Below are 22,035 nucleotides of genomic sequence, written 5' to 3' on the forward strand. Positions count from 1 at the left end.
AGTGTAATCTTCTGGGACTGGAGGAGTCGTCGCCGCAGCAACAGCTCCTCAAGGTGAAACCTGCCAAAAGCAGGATAAAGTCAGGGTGATCTGAAGCATGCCCGGGTCCTTTCAAGTTCAGTCATCCATTAACTCAGCTCCACACTGGGTGGCACTTCCCCTCAAAGGGGTGCCAGTGGATAAAGGTGTTCGGCTTAAGTTGAGAAATTTCCACAGGAAAATAGTCATGTATGCACTGACACTATGCATTTAAACAAATGAATACGGATGTTTTTATGTGTTTTAGGCAAGGCAAGGTAGCTTTATTTTGTAAAGCACATTTCATATAACAAGGCAATTCAAAGTGCTTTACAGAGCAATAAAGTATAAAACATAATAAACTGTACAGATTCACAATAAAAGAATGAAAAGATAAGATATAAAAGGTAAAATTAATTACTAAATGTTTTAAAAATTTGTAAACAAAACTCACCCTAGCAAGGAGAAGGACTTTGAAGCCAGATTTACACAGGGACAGTGTTTTAGGTTGGCAGTGTGAAAAACCAGTGTGAAAAGGCCTGGATCTTTGGTTATTTTTGGAGAACAAATTGTGCTCAATTCCTGCACAATATTACTCCAGAATTTTGAGATCTTAGGACATTCCCAAATATGGATATTTTTTAAACAAACTTTAAATATTACATTTCCTTGCTGATCTAGAAAATATCTTGAAATTAATCCTCAGGCGGTAGATTATGACATTACTGGACAGTCCTATTAATGCCACAGAGCAAATGTTTCACAGCAGCATATTTCAGCATATTGACACACTTCTTTTGAGATATAGAATTTCAAGGCCTCGATTGTTTTGTGATACTAAAGTGATGCTGTGTGATGCTGCTACCAGCTGGATAGACTTTTTTTCCTGCCCTGATCTGACAACCTCCTAAGGATGTGGCTGCTAGCAACCAGCACAGGTCAAAGGTCAAACCACCCTGGCTAGTCTGTCCATTCAGACCTCGAGGTAGAGAACATACTGATTACTTTTGCTTACTACTTTGCGAATTTTTAGATTTTGACCCAGCAGTTTGTGACTGTGGCAGATTTTTTCTACTATTTACTACTTTACTATCTACTACTTTGTCTACTTTTTCTCTATTTATTTTTACCATTTATTTTCAGGCTGTTTTCTTGTCACCTTTTACCAACATCTTGCAATTTACTCATTGCCTTTTCCCATGTTTTTGAGAATTAGATAATTTACCCTCTTTACGTAGGTTTAAATAACTGTGAAAGGGACCCTAATACAGCACAAGAAAAGCTGATGTACATCCAGGTTTCAAAGGGCAAAAGCAGAATAATAGCTAGTCAGCTTCAGAAAGTTTTGCCTTGGTTTTAAGTGTGCCCGCATCCGATATTGGCAGAGCAGTATCAGATTTTTAATCGACTCGAAAAGAATAAATCTATCAAAAGCAAGTGAGTGAGCTCTGAATGAGAAGAACAGTCTATACTGAACAAGACAGATACAGGCATTGATTTGGAGAAAACTGTCAGGATGTGTTTAGTGTATGATTGAATACCTGAGACTTTGACCATAGTGTAATAATCTTTAGCAAAGAGCCCTAGTCTAGCCCTGAGTCCTGTGCTGCAGGTCAACAAGACTGAGAAGTCACATTCCTTGTACATTTCATAATTGTTTTAAAAATGGGAATTTAGAAACAACAGCCTCATGACTCATGCATCCACAGTTACTTCATATTACTTGATGACCTTTGGCTATGCAGTATTTCAAAAGGCCAATAATTGTATGAGTGCAGTGTATTTAGGAACACAGTCTTTGTCTTTGTTCATTGTTAGCACACCTTAGGGTTCAACAGCTTTTTGCGCACAAGTTTGAACAGGTGATTCCTGTGGAGATACTGCGAGTATACAAAGATAAGCAAACACTGACAATAGCATTTTAAGACCTGATACAGAGTACTGATATCCTGATCTGATACGATGTTACACAGCTAAACGCAAACTCCTCTTAAGAGAGTGTTTTGCTCGGGATCACCTGGTTCATGTAATTAATGAAAAATAAAATGCAACAATATTAGAAATTTTAAGCTGAAAACAAACTTTGTAAGGATTGATGCTAGAATGGTTGATACAATTGATTGACTAGAGTGAAAAACATTGTTCATCCAATCATAGTGCCAAATGTTCAGAGAACAGGGGTACAAAATACCTCAACAGCTGTAGCAATTTCAATTCTGCCAGCACAAGCCCCAGCGCCAAGGGTCTGATCCTAAATTTTCTGTTGCTGCTGTTACTCAGGTTAGAATTAGCGCTGCTAATGGCCACCAGCCGCTAAATGAAGGTCTGTTTTCAGAGCTGCCACATGCTCTCCCCTCGGCAAATAGTCTTATAGTGGTGCTGGCTGGCTTGCTAATTCTTGTCTCATTTATGGTCGATAAATGGAGACAGAGAGCGAGAGAGGGGCAAAGTGGAGCTTAGCTAATCATTGTGTGCTGCACATTGGCTCATTCTCATTCTGAACTCGTTAAAAACAACTGCTTGGTCAGTGATTTTGGCATTAGACACGAGGCAAAATGCCACCTTTTGCAGCGCTATGAAACGTCTATGAGTGGTATCAGTTTATAATGTGGCCAGACAGCAGCTGTTGCAGCGGTATAATACGCAGACGGATGGCATGACTTTGAGATGCTGCCAGTAGCAACATAATATAAGGAGTTGAAAAAGTCCCTATAGGGTGGCTGAGAAGGGTGGTGGATGGGTCCAACAAACCCTGAACTTTCACCCAGGTGGCCAGTGTTTTTTATCAAAGCTGTAAATTTATTGAAAGACAGTATGGCTGAATCCAAATGTCCAACTTCCGGACTTCCAGACTTGCGGACTGAGCACTGAAGACTTCATTCATACGTAATGTCATGTGTTCTCTGTCATCATGTAAAGTCTGTGAGGGCAGACACTAAGAGCTGCTGATAGACAGGCCTCAAGTCTGTTTCACTTGTTGCCGTGAAAACATTTGATCAAAAATTACAGTCATGTACTCAGTGACCTTATTCTGTCCGCTCATCTGTCCCAGCAGATAACAAGATATAAATCCCATGTCTAGACTTTTTTTGACTGAACAAAATAACATTCATACATTTATATAAAACATAAAAGCTACACATTTTAGAAGGTAGAATGTAGATTTATTTGTTATTTGTTTAAACAAAGTTAAAAAAATGAAATTACATTTGTTTGTGAATAAGGATACTATGACTTCGTAAGTTGGGTGTTACTTGCTTTTACTTTGGAAACATTTTGAGGTTTTTCAGTCACTTCTCTTAGGCCTACACTGCACAGCTGTGGGGCCGGCTGCAGTAATAAAATGCATTTTGATTACCTAAACTTGTGCATATTTCTGTATCATGATGGGGTTGAATATTATTTCTGGCCTACATGATTCAAGTAACATTTTTATACACTAATTTATAATAACTTTGTTTTAGGTTTTAGTCAGCATTTGAAAAAAAAAAAAAAGTACAGCACCATGTCTGTATTGCTATGAAATGTGGATAATTTAACCTGTAAAATCTGTGAAGTCTGCACCCTGAGCTCTGGAAGTCTGCAGAAAGTCCACTTGGGGCCCTCTGTAGACTGGATTAATTGTGGATTTGGACAGCTCTCAGCACTCGCAGACTTCCAGTGAATGCGGCCGCAAAGTCTGCAAGTCTGCAAGTGCAGTGAAGTCGAGACTTTTGGATTCAGTCTGTGCATTTAACAAGCAGAAACTGCACATTTTTTGTGAAAAGACATAATGCATTTAACAGCCGCAGATTAACACGGCAGGAGGATACCTCAAGCATAATTTGTAGATGTGAACGACCCTAACCAAGCAGCAATTTTCGACAAGTCGGGATGAGAATCTGTTAACTAATCACTCGAGTAAAAGAAGACTTACCCATTTTAAATGGGAAAAAAATGAAAACAATATATGTCAGTCAACACTGACATTGTTTGTTTTTATAGGTCCACTACAAATAAAATAAAAGGCTTCAGTTGATAAATGTATTGCGTATAATTCTATCTAATGCAATTATTCCAAATGCGTATATTGCATTGTATTGTTATATCACTGCCCTCCAGTAGCATGAATCACTGTCACGTCTTTATTCTTAGCCTTTCTTTTTATAGCAATTCCAACTGTCACACGCATGCTGTTTCTGCCTGTCACACACACACACACACACACACACACACACACACGCGCGCGCACACACACACACACACACACCTATTGGTTGATAACATTATCTAAAGGACTTTGAGTGCAGTAGCTTGTGTGTGTGTGTGTGTGTGTGTGTGTGTAGGTCATACATGGCAGCCCAAGAAATGTGACCTATCCGTGGTGGTGCAGCTGTCGTTCCCAACCTGAGGGAGTTGGGGGTGAAGCAGTGAGATGGGTGAGAGAGAGAGAGACAGATAACATGAGCTGATTTAAGTACTTAGAAGCCTAAAAAGGTTAAAAGTGTACTTTTTAAAAAGTACTCAAACGTAGTTATGGGAAACACACCAAAGCTGAAGGCCTGAGATGTTTGACATTTAGAAAAGAGGATCTCTCTCTCTCTGTCTCACCACGCTTCAGCGGGGTTAAAGCTGTTGAAAGGGGCCATGGCCGTGGCTGCTAATGCTACATGATCTAGGGTGGACTTACACCTACAGCCCGTGCTTGCTAAAGGACACATTGAGACACGGGCTTTAGCAAATGATTTGAGATGAAATATTTTGCCCCATGGATCTTGTTACCTTAACTTGGACTTTGCGGGGATGTCGAAAGGGATTCCTTTCGGCTTTAATGTCAAAAGTGAGGTAAGATGCATTTCTTTCTATTATCAAGTTAAGTCTTATTTAAGCCAAGACATATTAGTAGGTTGCATATGCAGAAAATCTAAATGATGTATTCTCTGATGAATAATTATGGCATTCTGTTCATGGCCATTGGTTCGATTTCTTTCTTCGATTCTGATTATTTTGAAGCAGGGTCAATACTAATTTTTGCATAATCGATAGACCAGTAACAGCTGTGCTTTTTTGCTCTCTTATTATCAATGTGCACTTCAGTCATAAAGTCAGTAAAGAAAAGTTGTCATTGTCATGTTATGCCTTTGTTACATTTTTTTCAATAATAAATAAATATATTCGATGCCCTCCATGTCAATTTTTCACCTGATATAGCAAAATATTTATTCTCAAATCATTTGCTAAAATGGTATTGATGCATTTGAAGGTATTATATCAAAGTTAGAAATTCCAGTATTGTGATAACACTTGGACAAAGACATACCAGAATTACTTTGGAAAAGGTGTTAAAGAAGTTGTGGGTAGGCGATGGGAAGCAAATCTTGGCCTTCACTGGCAAAGTCCTTTGTAGGGCTATCAATGTCCTTAAAACGTTTGAAATGTTATATGCTTCAGAACACCCCTGGCTGCTGTTTTTAATGTAAGTGATGTAAGCACATGCCAGTAACCTCTTGACATGTGTTATAATGGGATGAGGTGTCAGGACACGCCTTCTTGACTCCTCGGATCGTCACATCCTGGCTACCATGACTAATTCTGTCTGTGTCGTATTAGGTGTGCATTGGCATCAAAATAACAAACATGGGTGGCGTGTAAGAAAAAAGTTAGGTTTGCAAAAGCGGATTCCAACAAATGAGTATACTTAATGAGTTTTTGGGGACTTGCAATAGATAAAGGCTTTGTTAAACATTTGTAGTCTCCAAGCCAAAGCTGTTGTGACTTGAGTCATTTTCTCAGAGTTAATAAAGCTCCTCAAGAGCAACAGAAGACTCCAGCAACTGTTTTCACAGATTGAGTAGCAATCTAGTAGACTCTGACATGTGAAACCCTTTAGTACCCGTTACTGAATGTAGCATGCATTGTTTTCTTATTTATTATTCTTTTTGCACACCTATGCATTGTTTTCTTATCTGTTATTTTTTTTGTACTCCTATGTCATCATTTTTATTGATAAGAAGTAGCCTTGGGCAGTATTTAATATCTTACACCTTCCTGAAATTCCACCAGGGTATACAGTATATGATGCTTTAAGTGTGTGCCGCACAGCTTTTTAGACCAATAACGACACAATATAAACCCACAAAATGTTAAGGACAGTAATATTCTCATACATATGGTCCTTATTAAACATACTTTCTCTCAGTCACAGAAGACTGACAATTGCCTCGTAAACGCATTATAAAACTCACTTTATTCACACCTAACAGAAACAAAGCAAAACTCACCCAAACTGTCTTGGATACCCTGTTAGTAATCTAGTTAGTAAATCCAGCAGCTCTCATTTGGTTGAAATAAATCCTTAATTCACCAAGCTAGATGTTAAATATTGAGAGCTGGCTTTTTACAGTCCTGGAACTTATCCTTCCACTACTTGGTGTTGCGGTGTCTTTCAGCTCAGCTGCCTGTTTCACCAGTAGAGACCAGAGACTGAGTTCCTGTGGTGCATGCTGTGCACTAAATACAATGACGGTATTGAAAAACATACCTTAAAGTAAGTCTAAATACCCTGGTATACTGTAATACTGTGATACTGCCCAAGCCTAAAAGGCAGTCATTGTTTGCTGAAATGCAAGAGGCTGCTTGTCATAAAAAAGTAAATTAACAATGATGTTTTATCTGATGAGCTCATTCACTCACACACAGTGTCTGTAGTCAAACTGAGAAATATCTAAACATAACTTTGATGTCATCCTGATTTATGCACTCTGGTCATTACAGTCCCCAGTGCAACAGACCAGGTCAAACATCCTCTGCACTCCCCGTGAGCCCAGAGACATCTGAAGTGATGGAGTACTTCAGAGGAGGTCTTCAATAACTGCAGCTCATCTTGATACCCCAGTAAATTACAAGATAAAAGGTACAGTGTGTAGGAAAGTCTGAAAGAAATCAAGATGGCAGACGGCCCTGGATCCAGTCCCAGTCTCAACATCTCCTCCAAAAGGCCCAAAATCACCAAGGACCAGATTGTTCCAGATGCCAGGGATGCAGTGCAAGAACCAGCGCCGCCTGTTTTCATCCGTAAACTCCGTAAAGCTGCAGTAGGAACAAGTTGTGATATCCGCCTGAGGGTGTCGGTGGCAGGGTTTCCAAAACCTTTGTTGACCTGGTACCACAACGATGAGCTCCTCCCTCCATCAGAAGCCCAGGACTCAGGTGGGCTGTGGATACGAGACTGCCGAACGAGCGATGCTGGCTTGTATACTTGTGTTGCGACCAATGAGCTGGGAGAGGCAAGCTGCAGTGCTGTGTTGGCGATTATGGACCTCGGTGAAGGTAATTACAAACAACTAAAACATACACTTCATTTCACAGGAGAAGTTATTACATTTTATGTTTAAGCTTCAGTCTAGTTTTAGTTTAAACAGGTAAATGTCAGGTCATAGTTTCTTTAAAAGACAACTTTTGTAACCTGGACACTATTGTCCCATGTTTTTGTGTCCAAGTGACTAGGGAACAGCAATTTTTGAAACTGGTCCAGTTTTTAGTCACAGGGCTGCAGCCAGCAACGGGCGAAGCAGGCTTCAACGTAAACACTTGGGGTGTACCTTCAATTTGCGACCACTGAAAGCGCTTGTTGGGGAGAATCCCTAAAGCAATAGACCTTTTTTTGAACACTTTGAAACCTGAAGCAGTTTTCAGGTTTAATTCCTTTCAAAAACATCAGAAAAAAGGCAACAAGCAACTTGGTAAAAAATGTTCCACAAATTTAAAGAAAAAATAGATTTAGAAAATTACTTTTAAAAATCTAGAGCAACATATTTAGGGGAAAAAAATCTATATTTATAATTAACCTAATTACACATGAAAAAGTTATGTTAAAAAAAAATCAGTTGAAAAATACCAAATACTCCCATTTTACACTTTTACACCTTTTGTGTACAGAATACTGGTTTATTTATGACCAACACTGGAACACCAGTATATTTATAGATAAAAGATCAAAATCTAATTACCATTCTCAACACTTTGTCTTTCCTAATTAATATTAGATCCCTTGAAACATGATCCCAGACAGTGAGAGCTCACCCAGACAAAACAATTATACATCCAAGACGTTGTTTTGATCATCAGACAGTAACCCTGTCTTCCTTGTCTGCAGAGCAGCACTGGGGGATGTTTAAAATTAGCTTGTGGATGTAAGTAGAGACTTTTCGGAGGGGAGGAGTGTCACCTGCCATTGCTTTCTATTAGCTGCACAGCTGAACCTTTGGGTGTTGTTTGTTATGTTTACTGAGCTGAGGAAATTGGGATTTGAGACAGGAAAACTTGGGGAATTCCCACGAGCCTGGGAAAAGTTGCTCTCCAGATTATGAAAGCAGAGAAAATTAGCCTGTTTTTTGGCTGTGTACATGATTTAATTGTCATATTGGCATCAATAGTCTGAAAGTTTGCAGCTACTGTGTATTGTCATATAGTGCAAACAGCACAATGATATTTTATAAGGTTGTCAACATGACAGAAAAAGGTTACATAACTGATTTTATCGCCACAGTTCAGAAGATCCAATGCTAATAAGCTCAGCATCATAACTGGAACTTTTTATGCAGTAGTTTGAAATTAAGTTGTCTTCTGGGGTCATACCATGTGTATTGTTGAACATTGTGTCTATTTCCATTTTGGAGTTAACAGTTCAACGAGTTCATACGCGAAAAATAAGAGGGTTCGTACAAGGCGATGCTTAAAGTACTTGAATTTGGAACTCAGACACTTAAAGCCTGGGATACCTTAAAAATCCAACATATCTTTTACTTTGTCTACCAGAAAAGTGCTTGAAGAAAACTTAGGGGAGAGCAGAATGATTAATTATTTTATGAAACTTATTAGAGAGATGTTTCTAAGTAAGCCAATAATGCCCATACTTGCAAGTGCTGTGTTTTCTAATGCTTTATGAGGAGCATGAGCTTGCGCCAACAGGCTGGTAAACGCCATTATATTGTCAGTGGCAGGATGATATGCTTAGTGATGATTAGTGTCTGTGCTTTTTCTGCTTCTTAACAGTGAGATAAATGATTGTGGAGAAAACAGTTTAAGCCTTGAAATGAATGGAAGTGCTTGAAAAAGCACCTGAAAGTCCTTAAATTTAACTTGTATCGTATAGTATCGACCCTCATAAGGTTATTTTTTCCTGAATATTGTTTGCATAGTTGTCACTAAGGATGACATGTTCAAGATTTGAACTTTGCAAAGAAAAACATGTTACCAAGTTCAGAATTAAGCTGTTAAAAAAACAGTCTAAGGCTTTTGGCACTCAACATTTTCAAAATTAGAACACTTTGGTGAGCCAGTTTCGCTCATCTTGGTCGTTCTGTCACCATATATTCAAACAGCAAAGCATGAACGACATAAAAATATATGTTTGAAAAGCCTCAGTCAAAGCAACACCGTCTGTCCCACCTTCCACATCATCATGATCATATCTCACTCTCAAACTCGAAGCATCTTGCTTTCAGTTGACTTTCCAATGCACTGGATTACAAACAATTCAGGGCATTTTATAAGGTAAGCAGTTAGTTTCAAAATGTAACTTTTCCCCAAAGCTGCAGAACAGCGTGAACGTGCATCTAACATGCCTGGATTTAGTTTCTGGCACTTTAGCATGATGGATTTGAATGAATTGCCCATTATTATTTTCCATTCTTGTCAACTCTGCCTTGCACAGATAAGGATAGCATACATCAGTGACGTTTCAGTGGCCTCTTTAGGCTTAACTCTCCTCCATGCCCCAGTAACTAACTCCAGGATAAGCATATCCCAGAGCCCCATTTGTCTCACATAGCCATATATTTGTCATATATGATAGGATCTTCTCTGTTTTAGTATGTCATATTGATACACAGTTGGCATGCTTTGAAAACACTTGGAATAATCATGTACCTTTGTTGCAGAGAGTAAGAAAAACAGGAATAGTAAAGCTATCACCAGTGATTATTTCTCTTTAGATAAAAACAGTATTTCATGCACAGTAAGGTGTAATTGCGCTGCAGTTGCATTGTGTTCAAGTCTTTTGTTACCGCAGTTAAATATATCCAAACTTCAGATTCTATTGAGTGGTGATTTTCTACTTTGAAGGGCCTAATGAGCAGAAATTGTTGTAATGATTTTTTTTAGAGCTGGCTCATCAGTTGCATTTTGCAAAGATATTTACATTTTGTTCGGTGGTGTAAATACTCAAGAGCAGTTTGCATTATCTGTTTGATTGGCGTGTAGGAAATGGAAATAAAATGTCCAGTGAGATCATTGTACTGCAGGATAGATTCGATCATGATCTCGCCGCCTCGGCCTGCAGAGAAAGTTGACAGTTGAGCTCACATGTCACCAGCTCTCACACTATGAGCTGGCACGCACGGTCCAGCTGGCGTATCACTCAGCACCTCTCTGCCTCCTGGTTTTGATCCTCTTACATCAACCCATGCCAGTTTCTGCTTTTTGACCTCTGTTCCTCATTACCTATTTCTGCTCTTTGTTTCTGCCTTTTCATCTGTCAGTCACCGTCTCTTCTTTTGTCTCTCTCTGCTAAATTCAGCTCGATTTAAGATAGGACTTGAATTTATCTCCCAAGGCTTCAAGACAGTAGAGATGGCATGCTTTTTTGGGCCGGTTTTATATTTCTTTCTTGTCCCTATTTTAGTTTAACTTGTTTTAATCCATTTTTGTTCTCCTTTGTTACTTTCTTTCACTGTATGTCCAGAGCTGCAGGCTTGATTTGAGCTGTTTCTTCATATGAACTTCAAAAAATATCCAGAGAATCAGGTTTCCCTTTCACACATGTAGTACACAACAGGAGATTGTCCATGTCAGACGCATTCTCACCTACTGGAAATACTCTGGTTGAGGCGAGGGGTGGCGCCTGGGTAGAGCTTGCGTGAGTCAGGACATGATGTAGATAATACCACAGTCACGAAGCTGGTTTGTAATTTGGTCATAAATAACAGAGTCTCTTGCTGGTCCTATAATTTGTCTGACAGTTTCAGAGGGTCCTTTATCAACAAAAGTTACCAAATCTCAGTGTCTCTGTCCAGTTAGACACTTTTGTTGCTGTCTTCATGTGAATGAGCCTGCTCCTTCAATAGAAATGTCATCAACACGCCCACTTGCTCTCCGAACAATGACCTGCTTCATTCACCCATGGCTCAATTGCACATTAAACTCACTTTGTACTAGAGAGCAGGCAGAGTAAATTTTTGAAGAGGAGTCATATGGGGTATTTATGCATAGACAGTGTATTACACAGAGTAGAAGGCGGATGGCTCATCAACTTTAAAAATGTACTGCTGTGGACTGGGGGCACCAACTAAACATAATTTAGATGCCTAAAAAAAATCCCACCAAAAATATCAATATAAGTTCAAGTGTACGCCATATTGAGAGTAATTTCACCGCTTTACCTTTCTGTCAGACAGCCCTTTCTGACGAGAGAGCTGTTAATGGCTTCACCTCCCCATCTATGCTCTCATCAAAGCCAGACTCAATTTACAAAAGTAAGTAAGTTTTAGCTTGCTGAACACAGGTGCTGCTGGTCTACTGCTGCTTTTGTCAGTTTGTTAGTTTGTGGCATTGTGTGACTCTAATGAATCCAAACTTACCCCTTTAAAACACCAAAGTCACTCAATATCACAATTAAAATAACAGTTTCAGGCAGCAGTAGAATAGCAGCTCCTGTGCTCAGGGATTGTTAAATCATTGTTTTTCTAAATAGAGTCTGGCTTCAAGGAGAGCAGTATATCGGCTTCATTTCCCCATTGTAATCAATATCTGAGAGTGAGGTAAAGTGTTGGAAATATTCTAACATACACTCAAACTGCGATGTTTTTGGTGCCTTCCAAAGCCATACATTGCTTAGCTTCCATGTCAGACTCCAGACTTCATAATGGGGTTGTGTTGGCCAAAATTTACTGTATGTAATGTACTGCTTACAGATATATTTTCTGCGTTATCCCTTAAATGTTTAATCCAACTGATTCCCACGTTTGCGTTCTCACATTTTTTTATTTTAGGTTTGTAGTGCATGTGTGAACGGGGCTTTGATCCTGGCTGTTGGAGACTTACTTAAGACTCTCATCTAAAGGCTTGACCTGAAAGCAAAAACATCCCAGGTCTTGTCCTTGTAAAATCCTGGAACAATAAAAAATAAATAAGACATTGACAGGCAGGGCTTGCATAGATGAATATTTAATTCTCAGGCTTATGCATTGTATATCTAATGTGTAAGAGACTTGTGACTCAACTGGGACAGCACTGTCTCTTTGTTTCTTGACTAACTTTTGACAGATTAATGCGAGTATTTACATGATAGCAAACAGGTAAATGGTTTTTTTACAGGTTTTTTTTTTTTTTTTACCAATATGTCATCATTTTTGTCCATTTTCTAGGTTCTAGCTGTCGTACTATCTCTCTGACCTCTGCCTCCCTCCTCCATATCCCCCTGCGGTTATTTATGGCCTGGTATGTGCCGCGTTGGCCAGAGGGCTCGTGCTCTAGTGATGTGTGGATGCCGCCGGCCCCTTCTCCGATTGCACCAGCAGACATCACAGATAATTATAGCATCACCACGGTCAAGACGCGGCGCTGTCACACTCAATCACGGTCAGGGTGATGAAAGAGAGACGGGGTGGATATGCTGTGGTGGTTAGGGTTGCAAATGTGTATTTGTGTGGGTGTTTGTAAATGTGTGTTTGCACATGTTTGCGTGGTTAGTTTTAATGGCAGTTCTGGCTGCTTTTGAGCATCACTTGGTGAGTCAGACTGACAGTCAGGTCTGTCACTTTAAGATATCACCCTGAGAGATCAGACCAACCAGAAACCAGAGTAGTGCTGTGTCACGAGCCCAGACTACTTTATTGACGTCACTCTCTTTTGATTAACATACTGTCAGGCATGAAAAGGCCGGTGAGCAGTTTGATGGAAGCTCTGAAAAAGCAGTACATCGGTCACCTGTGGTATTTTAAGCTACTTTTACAATAGCTCATTGTTGTCGTATTGTGACGCAGAAGCATATGCTTCCCAGACATGACTTGCAGTTACTCGTAAGATAACATTTGTTGCAGCTTTTTAAAGAAGTGGTTTCAAACCTGAGGGTGGGGACCCCATAAGGGCTTGCAAGACACATTTCTGAGGTTGCAATTTTTATTGCCTTTTTTTGTTTTGTGTCTGTTTTTATTGCCTTTATTTGTAAAAGGAGGAGAGAGAGCGGATGGCATGCAGCGAAGGGCGGAGGTCGGAGCATAGCCTTTGTACATGAGCTACTGAGCTAAAATCCATAGACATATGCATCCTGTAATGACAGTTTTTTTTTGGGAGGGAAAAGAAATACAGTGTATGAATATTATTTGCCACCCATTTCTTGGCTATTTAGTCAAATGAATACAGTCAGAGTACTGATGTGAAACAAATGTATTGTTTCCCACTATATGTGCAATTTTGACCCAGCGCAATGAAAAGGTTGGTTTTACTGTCACTGCACCTGGTGTTCTGCTACTCCATCTGTGACCAGAGTACACTTTTATTTTTCCACTGTTGTTGGTTTAAGGTGGATTTGACATATGTAGTGGCGGCCGGGTCTTTGGTATTCTGTCGCCCAAGCCAATTGTGAACCCCAGACGGTACCAAGAGCAGGAGGAAAGGTGTGCGCAGAATTAAACACAGAAGGATTGACAGGAAGACTGACAGGATGAATTTGTAAGGAGGAAGTGGAAAAATAAATGGATGGAGGGGGAGGGGGGCGTATGGGCGTATAGGAGAGGATGGTTAACCAGGTGTAAGTAGGACTGACAGGTGATTAGAGGTGTAGTAGAGAAGTGGTCCAAACCCAGTTTACCCTTCTGAAACCTGAGCAAATTGCCTTGATTTCTTTGAAAAACATGAGGAAAGGCAATGAGCAACAAAAGAAGAAATGATCCAAGAAAAAGAAAAAAGAAAATTACCTGAAAATTTGAAAACATCTGAAAACAAAAATGAAAGCTAAAAACAAAAGAAACAAGAAAAAAATGCCTAAAAGCTGCAAGAATTCTGTAACATTGTGACCGTTGTTGCCTCCTAGTTTTTTTCTTTGTTTTCCCCTAGACATTTCCCCAGCGCTTCAAAAATTTTTTTAAAAACCTACTTATTTCTTGCAATTTGCGGATGTCATACCAAGTTGCTTATTGTACTTGTCCTATTTAGTGCTCAGGTTTCACAGGTTTAAATACTTCATCTGAAAGCAGCATAAGAAAAGTGATGTAGCTTCAGGTTTTAAAGGGTTAAGTATATGCTACAGTATTCAACCGCGTCCATGCCTTTTTTTCCAGAGGTTCTGATTTGATTTCCAAAAAGCTGTCTGTATTCTTGAGATACTGCTGAGAGAGATTGTTGCGGTTTGGGCGTAGATCCTTTCAGTGATGTTAAAAGTCTTATCAGGTAGATTTAGATTTCTGGGTCACAGCAGACTGTCTTCTCTGTTGCACTCGTCTAAGTTGTCTAAGACACTTGAGGTTGCACACTCAACTTGAACTTGATTTTTTTTTTTCACTTACACAAAGTTTGAAGAGTTAGAAGAAACATTAAAAAAGTAAAGACAAACTTAAAGTAGCAGGGGCCAACATGTATCCAGTTTTTTTTATCTCTATGTCGGGTTGTGCTCTTAAAAACACTGGATCCTATATCTCCCTTATCAGATAGCATATTTTCATATCAATCTAAAGTGATTTTTATTATGAAAAATGATTAAAGTTTCTCTTTAAATATACTGTATATTAACTATCAACTGGGCTAATAAATGGAGTGTTCTTATAAACAGGCTAATACATTGACTAAATGACTTACATGCTGAATTGAAAGCAATATCTAAACTTTAGTATGTAAGCAAATCTGATGTTTTTAGGGGAGAGTAATGGTTAAGGAATAACTATAATAAGTAGCACGTCTACAATGCTATTGTATTTACACACCAAATCCATTAGACGACAAATTATCAGGTTACTCAAATACAGCACTGAAATTCATCATTTCGTTTGTAGAAAGCTGTTCAGATTAGGGATGAGCATTTTAATTAATTTCCATATTCCGGATCTCAAATTCTGATTCTCAGTTGCAAAAAAGTTTTTCCGCTCACATGAGGTGGTCTTTAAGGCAATTAAAAAAACAAAAATTGTAGAACTGCAATAGAAACACTTTTTTCCTCCTTTATAAGTCACATTATGCTGTGGCTATATTCTTGTCAGTAGGAACTGACTCCATGAGGCATCATGCAGCAGGCGCTACAAGAGCTAGTATTACATCGCATGACTCTTCAAATGTTGAGCGGATCATTCGGAAGTTTTGAATGCACAGTTCCTCTGTAAAATCATGGACTATGACCTCCCAGAAATCCCTCATACGTGGCTGCTCCCACATAAAAGGGGTTTGGCTTTTCGCAAACCACACCTACGTCGCCTTCGAATGAAAATAATGACAACTAGTGCGTTGGCTGCGATGGAAATTAACCTGGTAATGTTTTGAACATCCATCACCATGATTCTTGGAATGTTATTGCAAGAGAAAAAGTCACATAATATCTCTCAGTATAAACACAGACATTTCACAATTGTGTTTTATTGACATTTTGAAAATATTGCTTAAGTTTTGCACAAATCTGTAATGGAAGCCCGTTAATGTTATCAGTTTCACCTTTGCTTTTCTTAATATGACATGTCAAAATGTCTGCTGTGAAAAATGCCTTTCGTTTGTTGATGATTTGAAATGTTGTTTTTTCCAGCAGCGTAGACCCCCAATATGAATGCCAGAGGGTCTGTTACATCATTTGAAAGACGTCTATAAAGTAGAGTGACAGGTTGACAGACAGAGTTTAGTCCTCCAGTGCAGGACAGTCAGCTTCAATAAAACTTGCCGTCTTGACAGTCACAATAAATGCCCATGATGATCTATAATCACATTCATATTTAGATTACAAAGAATTTGACACATGCAAAGCATTGAAATGAATACATTTCGTCACACAGTCTGAACTTTATTTTATGTCATTCAAGGCGACAGTGTTACTTTCACCTCCAGCTCCAAGGTTTATGAGCACTCCGCCGCCTGAAATAGACCCACCTCACTGTCCCATTGTCCCACAATGTATGTGCAGTTGTAGCATATCCTTAACGCTGTATTACAACATGTCTGCCTCGTACTACAGTTTCAGATCTCCCCGTAGCCAGAGTAGGCAGAGTGACCCACAGAGGACAGCAAAGGTCGTTCAGTTTCTGTGTGTTTAATCTCCTTCTATAACGGGGGGGAGGCTCTGTGAAAGGGGGTGCAGAGGGAAAGTACAGTACAACTGAAGGGGTTGTACCATGCAAGACTCGAAATAGACTGCTGATGTTGGCAGTCAAAGTTAGGGAGCGCTGGGGGAAGACAGGGAGAAAAAAGACAGACATGGGCTAAGGAAGATAAAGTTGAAGGTCCAGCAGCCATCTTAAGACGGCACATCCTTGCTTGCCCAATTTCTCATTTCAGGCAGCAGAGGAAGCCATTTTAAAACCAACATGAAACAATGCGAAATAGGCCAGTTGAAGTAATTTTGAGGAAGTTCTCTTGTTTATAAGTGGTGCATCTCAATGGAAAAGACTTGCTGGAAGACTTGTACAGGGAGGAGAAGTTCTTTTGGGCAGAAGTAGCCATCTAGTTGTCTTTTAAAGGAACGTACAAAGAGCTATGTTGCGGAAAGAGCTGCTTGATGCACGGAAGGCTTTGAGGAGTGCAAGGGAAGGTGTGAGTGGGCCGAGAAGCAAGAAGCAGAGAGGTGAGTGGGAGGTGGTGTCAATACAAAATATGTACTACGACAGCATAAAATGGTTTGTTGGGGATCCTTTAGCAGGTTGAAGGAAGGAAAGGATCACTGTGTAGCAGGGAATATATAAAATGCATACTCAACTCAGCGGAACAGCTGAAATGGAAATGAAAACAAGGTAATACACTTGAGGCCGCTATTGCTGTTGCTTAATTGGATTCAGTTTGTGTCTCTTCTATGAATTGCATTGTTGTACAAAGCCCCAGCTGCACATGGGTAATGCTTTTTACTGCAGGCTTGACTTTATAAGGTCCAGCAATCTTGTTTGTAGTAGTGCAGGTATGGATGAGTGTTGGCTATAAACACTCAAGTTGCCTGTTGTTTTCTTTAAAAATTTCAACTGAATCACTTTTAAAATACTTAGAAATGGAAGTGGCAATGACATTATTGACCCAATCCTATTAACGCAAGAGGCTAGTGGAAGACCAGCAAACACAACATTGTTTTCCAGAAGTAACAAATCTTGTCCAACCAGTTCTCATGTGAATTTGAAAACGAAAGATTACAGATCTCCTTAAAGGCTGACCCCATGATCCAAATGTAAACAAAGGGATCAATCTCCCACCCCCCCACCCCTAGTCCAGAACACAGGATTTGAAATCAGACTCCCAAAATGAATCAACTGGTGTGTGCAGACAGCACTGAGCTAATAGCTAAATTTAAGATTTTTTTATATGAATTAAGGTTTGTTTTTCTTCTGTGCCATTGATAGCCATAGCTTGAGGCATTATGCTTTCAGGTTTTCTGTCTTTCCTTCTATCAGTCTGTCCTTAAGAATTTCTTAAAATTTTGCCCAAACATCGATTTGCACTCAACAAAGAAGTGCAAAGAAGATCCTTATAGACAAAGGTCATTGTGACCTAGCAAAAGCCTCATTATCATGAAGATGATTTCTCAAGAATGCCTTAAGGGAAAGTCTCCAAATTTGCCACAAACATCCACTTGTAGTCAAGGATGTTGATATTAGTGGTCCATGCAATAAGGCCACTGTGAACTCGCAATTAATTCTGACAGAATTTCACAGAAATGTCTGATAGGATGAAATGATTAAGTGATGACAATTTATATTTGAAAGGTCAACTTCACTGACACATCTAATATTGGGTGTCCACCTTAAAACTGTGTGATTGTATAGATCTGTGCTGCTTGGTTAAGGATGTGTGTAAAGCATCCGTGTTTCAGAATTTGTAGTTTTTTTGCAGCAACAACCATATTTGAAGCATTGTCTACTGTCACGGTTACCTATGAGTCTGGACAGACATGGATGTAAACTGCAACTTGTCTGGTTCACAGAGGCATACAACCATGAGGTAGTGAAACTCTGTTAGTTCATATGCAAATATCCAAAACAGCTGAAATGTACGTGAATGAATGTTCGTGCATGTGCATATCAGTTTGCACAGTGTATTTACTGCTGATACCGGGACGGCGTTGTTGCTGAAGCATAGTGCCCACTCTTTGGTTCACCCTGTGCTTAACCCTTTAAAACCTGAGCAAATTGCCTTGATTTCTTTCAAAAACATGGAAAGCAGGCAATGAGTAGGTTAAAAAAAGACCCCAAATGAGCAAAAAAAGAAATAGAAATAAAAAGAATAATAATTATTATTATTGATAATAATAATAACATTAATAATAATAATAATTTGTTTCTCTGTATTTTTCTTTGTACTTTGAAATTCTCTCTCTCTTTAAGTTTTTTTAGGTAACCTTTTACAAAATTTTAGAAATTTAAAGACGGTTTGAAGAAAATTACCGGAAAATAAGCAAATAAATAAATAAAATTGAAAAGGCAAAAAAACAATCAAGCGAATGACCTAAAAATTTGGAAAATCAATAAATTAAATATGATTTATATATTTAACTGTAACAGAAATTTAAATATAAAGTTATTATATTTTTATATTTCCTGTACATTTTCGCTATTTTTTTTTAATGTCATTATCCTCCCCTCTTTTATAAGCCAATTTTTTGCTAACCTCTAGCAATTTCTGGGACATTTTTTGCCAAGTTGGTCAATGCCTTTTTGTTTATGTTGAAAAAAAATGAAATTATTTGCTCAGGTTTCAAGGGATCAAATAGCTTGTGAAAGGTGTCTGAATGCAGCACAAAATAACTGATGCCAGTCCAGATTTCAAAGGGTTAAACAGTTTATATGCCGCATATGTCCTGCAGTTGAACCTTACACCCATTTTTCTGCTCAGTCAGTGTTTGTTATGGATCATACACAGCACAGCATTCCTGCTCTCACTTCTCATCGACCCGGTCCTCTTGTCTGGACTGCGATCGGCTTACATCGACATACTGGAGCAGAGAGGATCTATAGCTGCTTGATGATTTCACATTCTCTAAATATTATGTTCAAGTGGATTAAGGATACAGAACAATTAATTAGGTTCTCAGTTCTCATGTGGCAGCTGAGGCAATAAGTGAGGGTAAAGACAACGCTGTTTTCTCTGGTGTTTGATTTGGCGAAGGGTGTGTTTGTGTTCCATCCTGCTGGTACACAGTCATTCACAGGAACCCTCTGGGATTTGGTGAGGATTAGGTGGTAGGATTGGGTTACAGTGTGACTGTCAACATTGGCCGCTGTCATTCGGGATTTCCAAACCACCTCACCGCCATATGAACTGAATCGACATACCAACACTCACATTTGCTTCTGATGTCTTTTGAGTGGCAGAAAAAAGAAGTTTTCAGTTTTGTACCTTTGTTCAGATGAATGCCTGCCAAAAAGTTGTGGACTTAGTGTAAGGTTCGGTCTGGGTTGACAGGTGTAGTATGCAGGATCACAACTTCAAATGCATTCACTTTACATTTCAGGTTTTCTTCACGTTTTTCTTTTAATACAGAAGAGAAGGCAGACATTGCTATGGCTGATATCTCCAACACTTGGCAACTACACCAAAACAATCCAGACTGATAAATAGCACAACACGTAAGAGAAGAAAAAAAAATTTGATTTTGGGGTGAACTGTCCCTTTAAGTCCAATATAGTGAGGTGTCAATGCAAATGATCTGGTCAGTTGTAGATGCTGGCTTTCCAAATTCTTTGCACATTTTTGAGTATTTCTTGGAGGATTCTCCAGTGGAGCACCCCACTGTTTGATAGTCGAGTTCTTTTCCACACAGATGACAAATAGGAAGTAGACGTACATGATATGGAAGATCTTGGCTGATATGACAAGTCTGCACAGAAGAACAGAAACAGTGTGATCTCAGTGTGATGTAACAGCGGCAGAATCTGTTTTCTGTTGCAGAGAGATTATGCCAGACTTGCTGCTGATAAAGCTGCATGCCTGGAGGGCATCCATCACAGCTGCTCTACAGAAAGCAGCCTCTGTCACAAAATCAATGGGTTTCCGTGAAGTCTGCTCACTCTATTGTTGTTTTAAGCTAATTAAACTACAGCTACACTTCACCTGTCCAAAAAATGTTTTCACTCATTTGGTGTCTCATAGCTTCTTCGTGTGTGTTGATATCATAGAACATTTTGCAGGCTGGTTCAACAGAGACATTTAAACCAGAAATAAATGTTTTGTTTGCACAGGCATGTTGGTGGTCAATAATGAGTATTGGCGTATATCCAAGTCTGTATACTGTAGGTTTAAGCAGAGCAGAGGAAAATTTGGCTTCCTGAGCCATCAAACAAAACCAGATTTAGAGCAAGATAAATGACATGCACCAATAAAATCTAATTATCTTTTCTCAATGGCTGATATTTGATGATATCACAGGGAGAGATTGGTTGAAGCTGAGTCGTTGTGGCTTTTAGTGAGCATTAAAAAAACAACTTCATGAGAGATATTTCCAAGCAAATGGGAGCTTCAGCGCCCTCTCATTGGATGACCGTCATGGAATCTTATGTTATGATGGGCTTATTGATCCGGGGGCGTTTGAACTGTTACTTGGGGGTGTATCCCATATCACGCATAAAGCATTGGTATTGATCGCTGCACTTTCTGCTGGGCTGAATGCCTCTCACTGGTGATGGATGGAGGAGGAGTGCGAGGCGGGCGAGGGTGAAGAGAGGGAGGTTTGTTAAAATAACAGTTGGAATCCGCTGCATCTAGGTTTGCCTTTAGTGAACGTTTCTTTAAATTTAAATATAGTTTGGGATGTCATTAGTATGAAAAATACCACCTGTAGCTGGGTGATAATCGTCGAATAAATGGAGAAAGAGATAATGACCAACTCCTGATTCACGGCAGGAGTAAATCTCACATATTGATTCTGTGTTTACAAGGCCATAAACAGTAACATGCCTCACTTAACAATGCTAAAAAGCACATCGTTCAGCAGAGCAAGGCAGCAGCTGAAATGTGAGCGAGGATTCTGGGTGGTTTGCTGGAGAGTGAGATCTGGGTCTAATTATTTTTAGATTAATTTGACGGAGGAGGTGTGGGGAGCACAGATGTGTCTGAAAGGACAATTAACGTGTGTCAGAGTGTGTATTAGAGACGGAGGGAAAGAGAGGTTTGAAGGAGGAGGTCGATGGATGGTGGGAAGTGGTTACGTATTCTCATCACGTTTTCGCAACAAATCAGACATCCTGGAGGAGAGTGTTTTATAATATTCTCTTTGTCTGATTTACACAGGCCTCTATGTTGGAGTAGATATTAATATTATAATAATGTTTTCGCAAGATGAAAATGTCTTACAGCTTTATCAACTTTATAGGGTGACAATACATATTTGTTCCTGTTTCTAACATAGTATAATGTATATATCTATGTTTTCTATTGTCGGTAAGACAAAAAGACATTCCATTGGGCTCTGAAAAATGAAAAATATTATCCATTATGCAACAGCTGGGATGTCACGAAAACTTTTTCTTAAGTTACAAGTTGCCAAAATCCTGAAATTATGAGGCTACTTGTTTTTGCCCGGTACTGTAGGTATTCTTGGCACCTGTGGTTGCAATGGGGGCTTTTTAGAGAGCAAAAAGTGAGCAAAGGCAGTGGAAAAACAAATCCTACTGCTCCCATTGAGAAATTGAGCTGAACTGTGGTGCAGCAAGTTGCAAAAGTCACTGTTGTGTCTCGTATAAGTTCAACAACATGCCAGTGCATCTTTAACGTTACAGAGGTTTCCACGACTTTCCATTGAATGATGGATTGTGAGCTTGCCGTGTTACGATCAGAACAAAAGAGTCAAGGCTGCATTGAAAATTCTTAGTG

The 22,035-nt window shown here is 39.3% G+C and overlaps 1 protein-coding gene across 4 annotated transcripts in view; it reads left to right on the forward strand.

Annotated features, from left to right (window-relative positions):
* The window catches only part of spega (striated muscle enriched protein kinase a), an 88,381-nt gene that overhangs the window by 15,291 nt on the left and 51,055 nt on the right, over positions 1-22,035 (forward strand). Inside the window, exons 1-2 of one of the 4 annotated variants that reach the window (XM_088074294.1) lie at positions 4,402-4,842; positions 6,772-7,326. In XM_088074294.1, coding sequence (XP_087930420.1) covers positions 6,945-7,326 — 382 coding nt within the window. In that variant the 5' untranslated portion in view covers positions 4,402-4,842; positions 6,772-6,944. Of the gene's footprint in view, positions 1-4,401; positions 4,843-6,771; positions 7,327-16,427; positions 16,811-22,035 lie in introns of those variants that run through there. The other 3 variants (XM_042512895.2, XM_088074295.1, XM_088074297.1) reach the window with 3 other exon arrangements.

This window comes from Plectropomus leopardus, chromosome 24, assembly GCF_026936395.1.
Source record: "Plectropomus leopardus strain MGB_pleo_1.0 chromosome 24, ASM2693639v1, whole genome shotgun sequence".
Lineage (NCBI taxonomy): Eukaryota > Metazoa > Chordata > Actinopteri > Perciformes > Serranidae > Plectropomus > Plectropomus leopardus.